The 13,425-nt window shown below is 43.3% G+C and overlaps 1 protein-coding gene across 1 annotated transcript; it reads left to right on the forward strand.

The window, feature by feature from the left end:
* Positions 1 to 3,738: 3,738 nt before the first annotated feature.
* CUNH1orf216 (chromosome unknown C1orf216 homolog) lies at positions 3,739 to 13,193 on the forward strand. The gene is given in 3 exon segments (XM_020982998.2): positions 3,739 to 4,035; positions 11,765 to 11,930; positions 11,932 to 13,193. Coding segments are annotated over 3 exon segments (1,083 nt in total). The 5' UTR covers positions 3,739 to 3,743; the 3' UTR covers positions 12,557 to 13,193.
* The last annotated feature ends 232 nt before the right edge of the window (positions 13,194 to 13,425 follow it).

The raw sequence follows: 13,425 nt of genomic DNA on the forward strand, positions 1-13,425 counted from the left end.
GTAGGAAGACAAGCACACTAAATTACCTGTGGAGCTGTGAACTGGTCCCACTGTGCTGAAAAACAATTAGGAATTGAACCAGAAAACGCTTTTTTAAAAAAAAGTGTACGTGCTCTATGAACTGGTAATACTGTTACTAGGTCTATATTCTAAGGAGGTCAAAAATAGAAAGGAAGGGTTTATATGTACCAAAATATTTGTAGCACTTTTTTGTGTGTGGCAGCAAAGAACTAAAAATAAAATGTATGTCCTTCAATTAAAAAACAGCTGAACAAATTGAGCCATATGAATACAATGGAATGTTATGCCATAAGAAATTAAGAATATGAAGAATTCAGAAACACTTAGAAAGATCTGTACAAACTGAAGCAGGAGCACATAGAAGCAGAACCATTTATGCAATAACCACAATAATATAAAGGAAAATTAAATTATAAGATGCCAGAACTCTCAGTGCCATAATGATCCGGCTGCCCCCCCTGCCTTTGTGATAAGGATAGGCTCTGTTAGGAGTGAGGAGTCAATGGGAAAAGAGAAACAGCAAGATTTGGCATTTAAAATTTTATTTATTTATTTTATTTTTAATTTATGGAATAAAACAAGCATTTGCATAACAAAGTATAACAACAAAGAGATGATTGCACATGAAACTGTGACTCTATTATATACAACTTGCTGTTCCTTTAAAATATGTAATAAAGTTATCATGTAAATTTCTTTTTTCTCTTCCCCCCCCCCAAGATATGGCTACCATTAGACATAAATATGTATACATTTGTAAAAACATTCTACATGTACTTCTACTTATCAGTTCTTTCTCCGGATGCAGACAGGGTTTTCCTTTATATGTTCCTTGTAGTTAATTTGGGTATTTATAATAGTCAAAATGACTTATTCAGTCGAACTTGTTCTTAAAACAATATTGCTGTAACTATATACAACATTCTCTTGGTTCTGCTCATTTAGCTCTTCATTATTTTGCGCAAGTCTATCCATGTTTTTCTAAGATCATTAAACTCATCATTTCTTATAGAAAAGTAGTACTCCATCACAATCATATACCACAACTCGTTCAGCCATTCCCCAATTGATGGGCATCCCCACAATTTCCAGTTCTTTGCCACCACAAAGAGAGCTGCTACAAATATTTTAGAACATACAGATTCTTTTTCCTTTTCCCTTAATCATCTTTGGAAACAGACCTAACAGTGCTATTGATGGGTCAAAGGATATACAGTTTTATCTCTTTGGGCATAATTCCAGATTTCTCTCCAAAATGGTTGGATCAGTTCACAATTCTACCAAAAATTTGGTAGAGGAGAGAGTTTGGGAGGAAATACGAATTCAGTTTTGCACATGCTGAGTCTGAGATACCTCAAGAACATCCATTTCTAAATGTTCAATGGGCAGTTGATGATACAAGAGTGAAATTCAAGAAAGAGACTTGGGCTGGATATATTGATCTGGGAATTATGAACATAGACATGATCATTGAACCTATGGGCACTGATAACATCACCAAACAAAAGAATATAAAGAAGAGGACCTAAAACAGAACCTTGAGGTTCACCCATAGTCAAGGGGCTGTGATATAGATGACATGCCAGTCAAGAAGACTGAGGACAGATCAGACTGGTAGGAAGAAAACCAGGGGAGAGGAAGATCGTGAAAACCCAGAGAAGACAAAGTAACCAAGAGAACAAGATGGTTACCAGTGTAAAATGTAGATAGGTTAAGAAGAAGGAATAATGAGAAGATATTAGATTTGGTCATTAAGAAGTGGTTATGGGGCAGGTAAGTGGCTCAGTGTATCTGGGCCCTGAAGTCAGGAGGACTTGCATTCACTGGGCAAGTCATTTAACTCAAATTGACTCACCAAAAAAAGGAGGAGAAGGAGGAAGAGGAAGAAGAGAAGAAGATGTTACTTTGTAGAAATAGGTTTCAATTGAATGATGAGGTTTGCAGAGGCTTTAGAGGAAAAAAGTGAGTTGTTCTGGAAAGTAATATGGAATTATGTCCAAAACATCATCAAATTGTGCATAGCCTTTGACCCAACTACATTGCTGTTAGGCTTCTGAAAGAGGACAAGGACTCATATGTATAGAAGTATTTATTTACAGAAGCTGTTTTTGTAGTGGCAAAGCATTGGAAACTAAGTTTGTGCTCATCATTTAGGTAATAGAAAAACAAATTATGGTGTCTGGATGTAATGAAATATTATTTTTTAAAGAAATAACAAAAGGTTTCAGAGAAACCTGGAAAGATTTGTATGAACTGACACAGAAATAGGAGAACAATTTCTACAATTAAAAAATTGTAAAGACAATTAACTTTATTGTTAAAAAAAAAACAATTAACTTTGAAAGACTTAAGAACTCTGTTAAACTCAGTGATCACTTACAATTCCAGAGGACCTATGATGAATCATGCTACCCACCTTGGGAGGTGATGGACTCAAGATGCAGAATGAGAAATGTGGTTTTGGACATAGCCAATGCAGGAATTTGTTTTGCTTCACTCTGTATTTGTTACAAGGGTTTTCTTTTCTTTTTTTTTTTTTAACGGGGGGGGGGACAAAAAGGGAGAGAAAAATGTTTGCTAATTGAGAAGAAGTAAAAGAAAAGTTGACATAAAAAGAATGAGAGGAGAACTGGAGGTACCATATGTACATGTTATTTTCAAAGAGTTTAGGTAGTATGGGATTAAAGATACAGGACAATAGCTAGCAGGGATGGCTGGATCTACTAAGGGTTGTTGTTGCTTAAGGATGGGGGAGGCTTTGGATGTTTGTAGGAAACAAGAAAGGAACCAGGAGATGAGAAGAGATCAACAATTAAAGAGAAAGGGATGATAGTAGAGACAACGTGCAGGAGAAAATGGGAGAGATGGGATGGAATTAAGGGTACATATAGAGGGGTTAGCCTTGGCAATGAGGACAGCCACTTCAGTGAATGGAGTAAAGGAGATGGTAGGGGTGAGAATAGGGAAATAAGGGATGAAAAGAGAGAGAAAAGAGAGCTCTAAACAATGGCCCCGATTTTTTCGGTAAGGTATGAGGTAAGGAGCTTTGCTGAGAAGATGGGAGGAGGGGGTGTTATGGGACATGAGGAGGGAAGAGGTTTGCAACAACTTCTGTGGTAAATGGGACAGAGAATGAATTAGAGAGGGTGGGAACCCACACAAGTACATGTACATACTTACATTGAGTGCATGTACATACATGCCTGCACATGCAAGCTTGTACCTGGACATATCTGCAAATGAATACATAGACTTACATGTGAAGCATATATGCCTGAATTGTGAGCATACGTCATTCTGTCGTTTCCTCTGCAAAGGTCATAACACTTCTACAAGCAGAAGGGTGCTTAGAGGTCATCCAGTCAGCACAGAAGCTTTCAGTACCATGCACTTAAAGCACAGAGAAGAATTTATTCATGGGCCTACACATAGGAGCACACAAATTGTGTGTGTGTGTGTGTGTGTGTATGTGTGTGTGTGTGTGTGCGCGCGTGTGTCTGTGTGTGTACCGCTTCCTGCGCTGCAAAAAAGAGGGTTTTTTGCTGTCTATAGCCTTCTTCCAAGAACCTTTCCTTTCTGGGAGGGCATCTCGCCTCCCCCACCATGTCCCCTACCTCTCCCAGCAAGTGTATGGTGTGTGTGTGTGTGTGTGTGTGTGTGTGTGTGCGCGCGCGCGCGCATATGTGTGTACTCATACTGTGGGACTGTGTATATGTGTGTGCATGTGTCTTAGTGTGCCTGAATTGGTGTGTGCCTGTGTGCCCAAACTTGTGCCTCTGAGTGTCTATGTGTGTCTCTCTGTGCGTGCCTCTGTGTTTCTCTGTGTGTGTGTGTGTGTGTGTGTGTGTGTGTGTGTGTGTGTGACTGTGTGTGTGCAGCCTCCGCTGCAGCCAGGGCCCCGCCCCTCCCTTTTCCGCGCTCCTTGCCAGGCCGGTGACTCAGTGACGCTTTCCTGCCGCTGGAGCCGGAGCGGAGCCGGAGCCCGAGCCGGGTGGGCCTGGGCACCTCTGGGCTGTGAGTGCGGGCTCTGGGCGGGGTGGTCATTTTGTTTTGTTTTCGGTGGGGGAACTCCAGGGGCTGGGGCTCTGTAGCGGGGGGAGGGGGACACCGCAGTGACCCATGCTTGGGGTGAGACACGTCTCTGGCCTCCCAGGGCGGTGGGTGGGGAGTGGAGGTGGGGGGTGGATAACGGTGGGGAGGAAGGAGGAGCGTCTCCTGCAGCATCCCCCACCCCCACCAGAGAGTGGCTAGGAACGGAGGTGGGGGCGGGGCTTGCGGGACGCCCAGTGGGGAAGAAGAGGGGAAACGGGAGGATGAGGATAAGGATAAGGATGCTCGGGCTTTGCCTGTAATCCACAAGGATGGGGTGTACGTGGGGGCGCTCATTGACCCTAGAGCACTCCTCTCCTCACACTCCTCTTCTCTCCCTACCAGCCTCAGGATCCTCCTCCAGGTCTGGGCCTGGCCTTCTGTGCAAGGTCTTGGAGGTAGTGGGCCTGTGTGCCAGAGACCCTCTGGTGGCAGGGCCTAAGGCATTGCCAGTCCTGCCAGCTTGTTTTTTTTTCCTTCGTGGATACCAGATGACTGATCAACACTAACTTCCATGTCTCTTATCAATTGCACATGCACGCAGGTACCACATATGTACATATTACATATTCCTTACATTATACATACATGGGCATACAACTACACAACCCAGGCACACTACATACAGAAAAACATGTATGTATACATATAAACCACACAACACATACATGTACACAACCTGCATACATGAGCAAACAGCCCACACATATACACATGTACATATGTGTATACACAGCCCCAAATGCACACAGTACATACATTTACCTCATAGCCACCATATTTGGTGATTTGAAGACTGTTTTAAAAGACAGCTCCATAAACAAAATCTTATCCCATCCTCCCTCCCTACACCTTGTTGGGGCCATTCCCCTTCCTTCATCCCTACCTACCCCTGTGGTCCTCTAATCACTGTCCCTGGCTTGCTGGGCAGCCTGGCAGGATAATTTCTTATTTTCTGTAAGCCCTGGTTTGCCAATACACAAAATGGATATAGTCGATGATGGTGCCTTCTCTTTCAAACCTAAACTTGGACAAATGCATTTGTTCTATTCCCTGCCCATGGAAGCTATTCACAGGGAGGGTAATGACTGATCAGGCAGAGAGTAAGAGGAGAGAGAGGATAGACAGAGCTAGGTATAATGGGCACCATAGCAACAGAAGGCAGAGATCTAAAGCACCTCCTAGTGTGGAAGCCAGGAGGAGGCACTCAGCTATTCAAGGCCTTTCTACTCAATGCCTCAGTGTCCCAATCTATCTAGTAATCAATCAATCAATCAACTAACAAGTATTTATTAAGCACATATTATGTGCTAGGCACTGTGCTAAGCCTTGGAAATACAAATACAAAAATGAGATAAGTTCTGCCCTCAAAGGCTTTGAGGGTAGGAGGTGGGAGCAGAGAAAAAGGACACATGCACACCAATAAGTAGAAATAGGATATCTGCCAAAACCACACACCAATAAATAAAGATTTTGTGTGTATGTGTGTGTGTACTGATAAGAAAACAATATACAGAATACAAAATATGTATACCAAGAAGTAAATATAGAAAAATTTTTTTAAAGTACACAGTGTTGGCAGAGGAATAGGAACTGGGGGAATACAGAAATGCCTTCTAAACAGGGTAGCTCTTGAATTGAGCCTTGAAGGGAGCTGGGAATTTAAAGAAGCTGCAGTGAGGAAGAATGTTCCAGGCCTGAGAGGCAGACTGTGCAAAGATATGGGGGCAGAAGAGGAAATGTGTTTGGGGAAAAGCAAGTATTCTCTACTTTGGCTGGAACCTAGGGTAAGGAAGAAGAATGTGCAATAGGTCTGGAAAGATAGTTTGGAGCCATACTGTGAAGAACTTGGAATGCCTAACAGAGGAGTTTGTATTTTATCTTACAGGAAGATGGGACATACTGCAGCTTCTTGAGCAGTGGAGTGACTTGGGCAGTCCTGTACTATAGGAATATCATTTTGGCAGCTGTGGACATAGAATCATAGGATCACAAAATCTCAGGGTTGGAAGGGAACACCTGTGGCCAGATAGTCTAACCCATATACAAAAGGCCACCCCACCCCCCAAATGGTCCTCTGGGAAGTGCTTGAAGACCTTTAGGGAGAGAAAACCTACCACTCCTTCAGGCAGGCAACCATTTCCGCTTCTGGACAGCTCCATCTTTTCTTTCTTTCTTTCTTTCTTTCTTTCTTTCTTTCTTTCTTTCTTTCTTTCTTTCTTTCTTTCTTTCTTTCTTTCTTTCTTTCTTTCTTTCCTTCCTTCCTTCCTTCCTTCCTTCCTTCCTTCCTTCCTCTCTCCCTCCCTCCCTCCCTCTCCTCCTCCTCCTCCTCCTTCTTCTCTGTCTCTCTGTCTCTGTCTCTGTCTCTGTCTCTCTCTCTCTCTCTCTCTCTCTCTCTCTCTCTCTCTCGTTACATTTGAAGTTCCAAATTAGGGGCAGCTAGGTGCTGAAGTGGATAGAGCTCAGGCCTCAGAGTCATGAGGACCTGAGTTAAAATCCAGCCTCAGACACTTGACGCTTACTAGTGTGTGACCCTGAGCAAGTCATTTAACCCCTATTGCCTCACCAAAAAGCAAAAAAAAAAAAATTAAGTTCTAAATTGTCTCCCTCCCTCCCTCCCCACCCTGCACTAGAGAATGCCACCGTTTGACACAGATTTCTGTACTATGATTACCTCTGTTTATCAGTTCTTTCTCTGGAGGTGGATAGCATCTTCCTTCATAGATCCTTTAATGGTTAATCTGAGTATTTATAGTACTCAGAGTAAGTTGGTTGTTCACAGTTATTCTTCAAACAATATTGTTGTTATTGTATACAACCTTCTCTTGGTTCTGCTCACTTCATTATTTCATATAAGTCTTTCCATGTTTTTCTAAAATCAACCAACTCATCATTTCTTTTTAAAATACATATATATATTTCCCCCAATTACATGTTAAAATAATTTTAAACTTTTTTTTTTTAACATTTTTAGTTCCAAATTCTATCCCTTCCTCTCTCCCCTTCCCCCTCCCTGAGACGGTAAGTAGATATAAGTTATACATATGCAATTATGTAAAACATTTCCATATTAGTCATTTTGTACAAGAAGACTTGAATAAAAGAAAAAAGAAGAAAGTGAAAAACAGCATGGCTTAGTCTGTATTCAAACAATATCAGTTCTTTCTCTGGAGGCAGATAACATGTTTCATCATTAGTCCTTTGTCTTGGATTATTGTATTGCTGAGAATAGCTAAGTCATTCACAGTTCTCCATCAAACAATATTGCTGTTACTGTGTACAATGTTCTCCTGCTTCTATTCACTTCACTATGCATCAGTTCATGTAAGTCTTTCCAGGTTTTTCTGAAATCATCCAGCTTGTCATTTCTTATATCACAATAACATTCCATTACAATCATATGCCACAGCTTGTTTAGCCACTCCCAACTGATGGGCATCACCTCAATTTCCAGTTCTTTGCCACCACCAGCTCCATTATTATTAGGAAGTTTTTCCTGATACCAAAATTAACATGGATTCTTTGCCACTTCTACCCATTGGTTCTAGTTGCAACCTCTGGGGCCAAACAGAGGAAATCCAACCTTTCTTTCACCTGATCTTCAAATACTTGCAGCAGCTATCATGTCCCCACTGAGTCTTCTCCGAACTAAACATCCCAACTTCCTTAACCTAAACTCTTTGGACTCGGACTCAAGACCCTTCGTCATGTTTGGTGCTCTCATCTGGATGTTCTTTAGCTTAGAAATGTCCCTTTATTTTCAATATCGGCACCTAGAACGGAACACAATACTCTAGGAGTGGTCTGGCTAGGGCAGGGTACACCTCATAGAAGCTATGCCTCTTTTAATAATGCACCCCAAGGTTGATATTAGTTTTCTTAGATGCTGCATCACATTGCTAATTCTTGTTGAGTTTGAGTATTGAGTTTGTCATCCATTAACATTGCACTGTCTTTGTTCAGACTGTTGTCTAACCATGCCTCCCCTATCTTGTACTTGTAAAGCTGACTTTTTAACCCAAGTGTAAGACTTTCTTTATCCCTTTGGAATTTCACATTGTTAGATCCAGCCCACTGTTCTTTCCTGTTGGTGAATAGAGTGCTTACTCAGACACTTAGCTGTGTAACCTTGGGCAAGTCACTTAACCTCTTCTAGTTTCCCCATTTGTAAAACAGAGATAATAATAGTAACTACCTCAGGGTTGTTGGGGGAAATCAACAGAGATAATATATGTAAAGTACTTTGTAAACCATAAAGCACTATATAAATTCTAGTTGTTATTATTATTATTATTTGTTGTTGTTGTTCAGTCATTTTTCAGTCATGTCTGACTCTTTGTGACCCCATTTGGGATTTTCTTGGTAAAGATACTGGAGTGGCTTACCATTTCCTTTTCCAGCTCACTTTACAGATGAGGAAACTGAGGCAAATGAGGTTAAATGATCTGCCCGGGGTTATACAGCTAGTAAGCGTCTGAGGCCAGATTTGAATTCAGGAAGAGGAGTCTTCTTGACTCCAGGCCTGGCATTCTATCCACTGCACCACCTAGCTGGATTATTATTATTATCATAGCATCACTGTCATCCATGGTGTGAGCTATTCCTCCCAGCTTTGTGCCATCTGTAAATTCTATGAGTATGCATGCCATTGGTAGTTTTATACAAATCATTGATAATTGAGGCAGTATATCTTCCTATATAAAGTGCCAGACTTGCACCAAGGAAGACTTGGCTTTGATTCTCACCTTAGAGGCTTACTAGCTGTGTGACCCTGAGCAAGTCAGATAACCTCTATGACCCTCATTCTACTTTTCTTTAAAATGAGAGAAGTGGACTTAGTGGCCAATAAGGTCCTCTCCAGCTCTAATGTATGACTCTATAATACATAGCACAGGGAGAGACACAGTTTGAGGCATCTAGGTGTGTTAATGGGTTGAGTACAGGGCGTGGAGTCAGGAAGACACAAGTTCAGATCTAGTCTCCAGTACTTAACTAGCTGTCTGACCCTGGCCAAGTCACTTAATCCTGTTTGCCTCAGTTTCCTCATCTGTAAAATGGGGATAATAATAGCACCTACCTCCCAGGATTTTTGTGAGGATCAAATGAAATAATATGCCTAAAGCACTTTGCAAATATTAAAATTCTATATAAATGCTATTATCATTCTAACTATTATACCTTATAAAATGTTTTGCTAGAATCTGGGTTAACTCTAAGTTTAGCATGTTGCCTTATCTAACAGCTTAGTTGCTCTATCAAAAAAGGAAATAAGATGGCACTAGTAGGACCAATTCTTGATGAAAGCACTCTGGCTATCTCTTTGCAAGTATTCATTCTTTTTCTTTCTGTTCCTTCACCACCTCCTAAAATAGTCCCACTTAATGATCTCCAGAACTGAAGTTAAGGTCACTGACTTCTATGGGAAAATTGAACATTTGCCCTTCGCTAGTCTTGAGGTACCATCCTCCTTTCCTACAGTCTTTCAGGTATTACCTACAGTAGCTCAGGAATCACATCTATTGGTTCTTTCGGGACCAGAGGCTGTAGTTAATCTGGTCCAGGTTTCTTGAATCCATCAAGAATAATTTATCACCTCTTTACTTCTCTTGGCTATCAGCTCCCTCCTCACCCTGTCTGTTCTGTCCTTTCCACTGGAAAAGTCATTCTCCTTGACAGAGAAATGGAAGTAAAATGGGAAGGGATTAGCCCTGTCTTATCTCTGTTGTCCATTATTATCATCCCATCTACCTCAAGAAAAGGTCCTATCCCTTCTTTGATCTTCCTTTGTCTCTGAATATAGTTTTTTTTTAAAAAAAAAAAAGGAGGGAAGAAAGCAAGGAAGAAAGGGAGAAAGAAAGCTTTTGTGTGTGTGTGTACTTAGCTCCCGTTACCAGCCTTAGCTCATTTTGAGCTTCAGCATTTATGATGCTATTTTTACAGGACCATGCTGTGCTGTTATATTCATCTTCTGCTACCTGGTCTTGCTTTCATCTTCCATACTTTTCTGTTTAAAGTCTAAGTTGGTTGGTGAATTGCCTCTGTATCCAGGGATCCAAATTCAGTTCTCAGTCACCACCTTTTTAGCTAGCTGTTTACTTTTGAAATGAGATGCTTGCAGCACATCCATTTGGAAATGTCCAATGGGCAATTAGTAATATGGGATTAGAGCTCAGGAGAGAGACCAGGACTGGAGATTTCAATCTGAAAGTCATTTACATAGAGATGATGAGTCTATGGAAGTTGGCATCACTTTGAGAAATTAAAGAGAGAGAAAAGGACTCAGAACAAAATCCTTGGGCACCCCTACAAATGGTGAGAATGGAGACTAGACACATGATGATCCAGCAGAGGAGTCTGAGGAGGAGCAGCCAGACAGAAGGGGTGCCAGAAGAGAAGAGCAGTATCACAATAATCTAGATGGGAGGGGCAGCTAGGTGACCCAGTGGATAGAGCACCAGCCCTGGAGTCAGGAAGACCTGAGTTCAAATCCGGCCTCAGACACTAGCTGTGTGACCATGGGCAAGTCACTTAACCCCAATTACCTCTAATAATAACAATAATAATAATAATCCAGGCAGGAGAGAGTATCCTGGGGAAGAAGGGTGGTTGATATCAAATGCTGGAGAGAGGTCAAGAAGGATGAGGACTGCGAAGAGGCCATTGGGCTTAGCAACTAAGAGATCATTCCTAACCTTGGAGAAGGCAGTTCCAGTTGTATTATGAGGTCAAAAGCTAGATTGCAAGGGGTTGTGAGAGGAAGAGGAGGCAACAATGCTAAAGAGCTTTTCATCTAGGAGTTTGGCTTGATGGTGGGTAAGGTGATCTCTCCCGTTCCCTCTACCCCTAAGTCTGTAGGGTTTTTGGTTTTTGTTATTCTCTGACGTTTTATGGCTCCTTTCCCTTGTGAAGGGCATACTGAGATCCCTAGGGACACCTCACTCTTTTCCAGCTTTCTTTTTTGTGTTGACTTCTCCCATTAGATTTCTAAGCTCTTTGAGGGCAGGTGCTGTCTTTGGTTTTATTTGTATTTGATTCCCCATCACTTAGCACAGTGCCAGGCCCATAAAAGGCATTTAATAAATGCTTGTTGACTAATTTATACACAAGGCAATTTAAGTCAATAAGCATTTATTAAACACCTGCAGTGTACCAGGCACTCTGCTAAGCCTAGGGATTCAAAGAAAGGTAAAAGGTCATGTCTGCTCTCAAAGAGCTCGTTGTCTAATGAAAGAGGTAGAGGTGGGAGGGGCATTAGTAGCCACAGGGAACAGGATAGGTTTATGTAGCAGGTGGTGTTTCAGCTGAGCTTTGAGAAGTGGTGAAGAGAGATTGCATGGGAGGCATGGGAGACTGCTTGTGCAAAGGCACTGAGATGGGAGATCACATTGGGAAACTTCATGTCTTCTCCTCTTCACTTTATAGCATCCTTACTTAGTCCCGTCCGTCCCCCCGTCCCCTCCCTTCCCCCCCCCTCCGTCAGCCTATCTCACTCTTGTTAGGACCCATTAAATTCAACAAACACTAAGTAAACATCTACTATTAATAATTATTTATTATGTTATATACTTATATATTAATTAATAAAAATTAATAATGTTCAGCACTATAAATACAAAAGATAAAATGTTTTCTCTTTCCTTTTCCTCTCCAGCAGTCAGGATGTTTGCAGTGCAGCCTGGGCCTCCTGAACCCTCGTTCCCGGGGGGCCTGCCTGCCTCTGTGTCTCAACATGACTATGAACCAGACAGTAACTCCAACTTTGTGGCTAGCACCTATGATGCCAATGAAAACTGGAGCCGAGGACTTGGTGGAGCCAGGGGTGGGGGGGGAGCTGACCCTCACGCAGAACCTGCCTTCCGTCCGCTCTGACAACCAGGCTGTTCTGGTCAAGAGGCAGCCCTCTGCCCATGGGCTCCCAGGCCCCCAGTCTGATGGCTTCTTCCTCCCTTCAGTAGGGGAGATGCGCAGCCCACCAGAGGGGGCTGAACTTCCCACAGCTACAGGGCCCGAGCCAGAGAAGGGCGATGGGGCGGGGGCTGCAGCTGCTGCTGGCTCCCCCTTAGAAGATGTCGGCTATGCCAGCAGCTCCCTGAGTGTAGAAAGTCCGGAGAGCAGCCCCGGTCCCTCCTGGGACACCCCCAGCCCCTGCCCCGGCCCCCCAGAGTCTGGCCCAGCCCGCGATACCTTCCTCCCCACCGTGACCCAGGCAATGCAGCAGCTGCTGGCTCAGGAGCGCTACAAGGAGCAAGAGAAGGAAAAACACCACGTCCACTTGGTCATGTACCGTCGCCTGGCTTTGCTGCAGTGGATCCGAGGTCTCCAATGCCGTCTGGCTGGCCAGCAGGCCCGGCTGCAGGAGAGCTTTGACACGATCCTGGACAACCGGAAGGAGCTCATCCGAGGCCTGCAGCAGGGGCTGCCACCGCGACCTCAAGACAGAGGCTGAATGCTTATCCCCTGCCATCCCCGACCCCCGCCTCCTCCCCACTCTGTGACCCTCACCCTGGGGCCAGCCTGTGCTCAGCTATGATCTGAGGGGGTGATCGATCCCCTCTGGGGGCTCTCCAGGCCTTGCTTTTCCTCCTCCTCCCTTTCATCCTCCAACTGCTTCTTAGGAAGGCTCCTTGCACCACCATACTTCCCTGCTGGGTGGTTTATGGGTGGTGGTGGGCCGTACTTTCAGATTATCCAGGATTTGAGTATAGGTTGTCCCTTCCATCACCTCCACAGTAAAGAGATGAATCAGCTGTGGTAGCCCTGCCTAGAATGATAGATGGTCAGAACTGGGAAGGCCCTTAGACACCATCTAACTCAAACTCCCCAGTGGACAGATAGGGAGGCTTCTGCCAGAAAGGGAAAGGAACCTGCTCAAAGTCTCATTAGAGAGTTGGGAACAGAGCTAAGATTAAAAAGCAGGTCTCCTTGTTCCTGGCCTTGACTAGGAGCTCTGCCTCCTCGACCAGTTCTTTACCTGAGTTCTGACCCCAAAACCGCCTGAGAAAATGGTTATCAGTCATGTTTATTTATGACTCATCTCAATAAAAAGGAATGTACATTTATAAGTTAGAATATAATGAACAAGGTGTTTGAAATGTTGGGGGAAAGCTCAAAGAATTTTGGACCTTGAATTTATTTAATAATATTTCTTTAAAGTAGCCTGCTGAATGATAGGGATGCTGAAGCCCAGGCTTGCGATGGGGAATGCCAGGACTGATGACTGACTGACTGACTGAATGAATGAATGATGTCTAAGGAGGCTCCCTGGCAGGGGACAATCCCTTAGGTCTCTGGAGAAACTGAGACCCTGAGTCAAGG

The sequence above is a fragment of the Phascolarctos cinereus genome, unplaced genomic scaffold (assembly GCF_003287225.1).
Source record: "Phascolarctos cinereus isolate Bilbo 61053 unplaced genomic scaffold, phaCin_HiC Scaffold_726;HRSCAF=1367, whole genome shotgun sequence".
Classification (NCBI taxonomy): Eukaryota; Metazoa; Chordata; class Mammalia; order Diprotodontia; family Phascolarctidae; genus Phascolarctos; species Phascolarctos cinereus.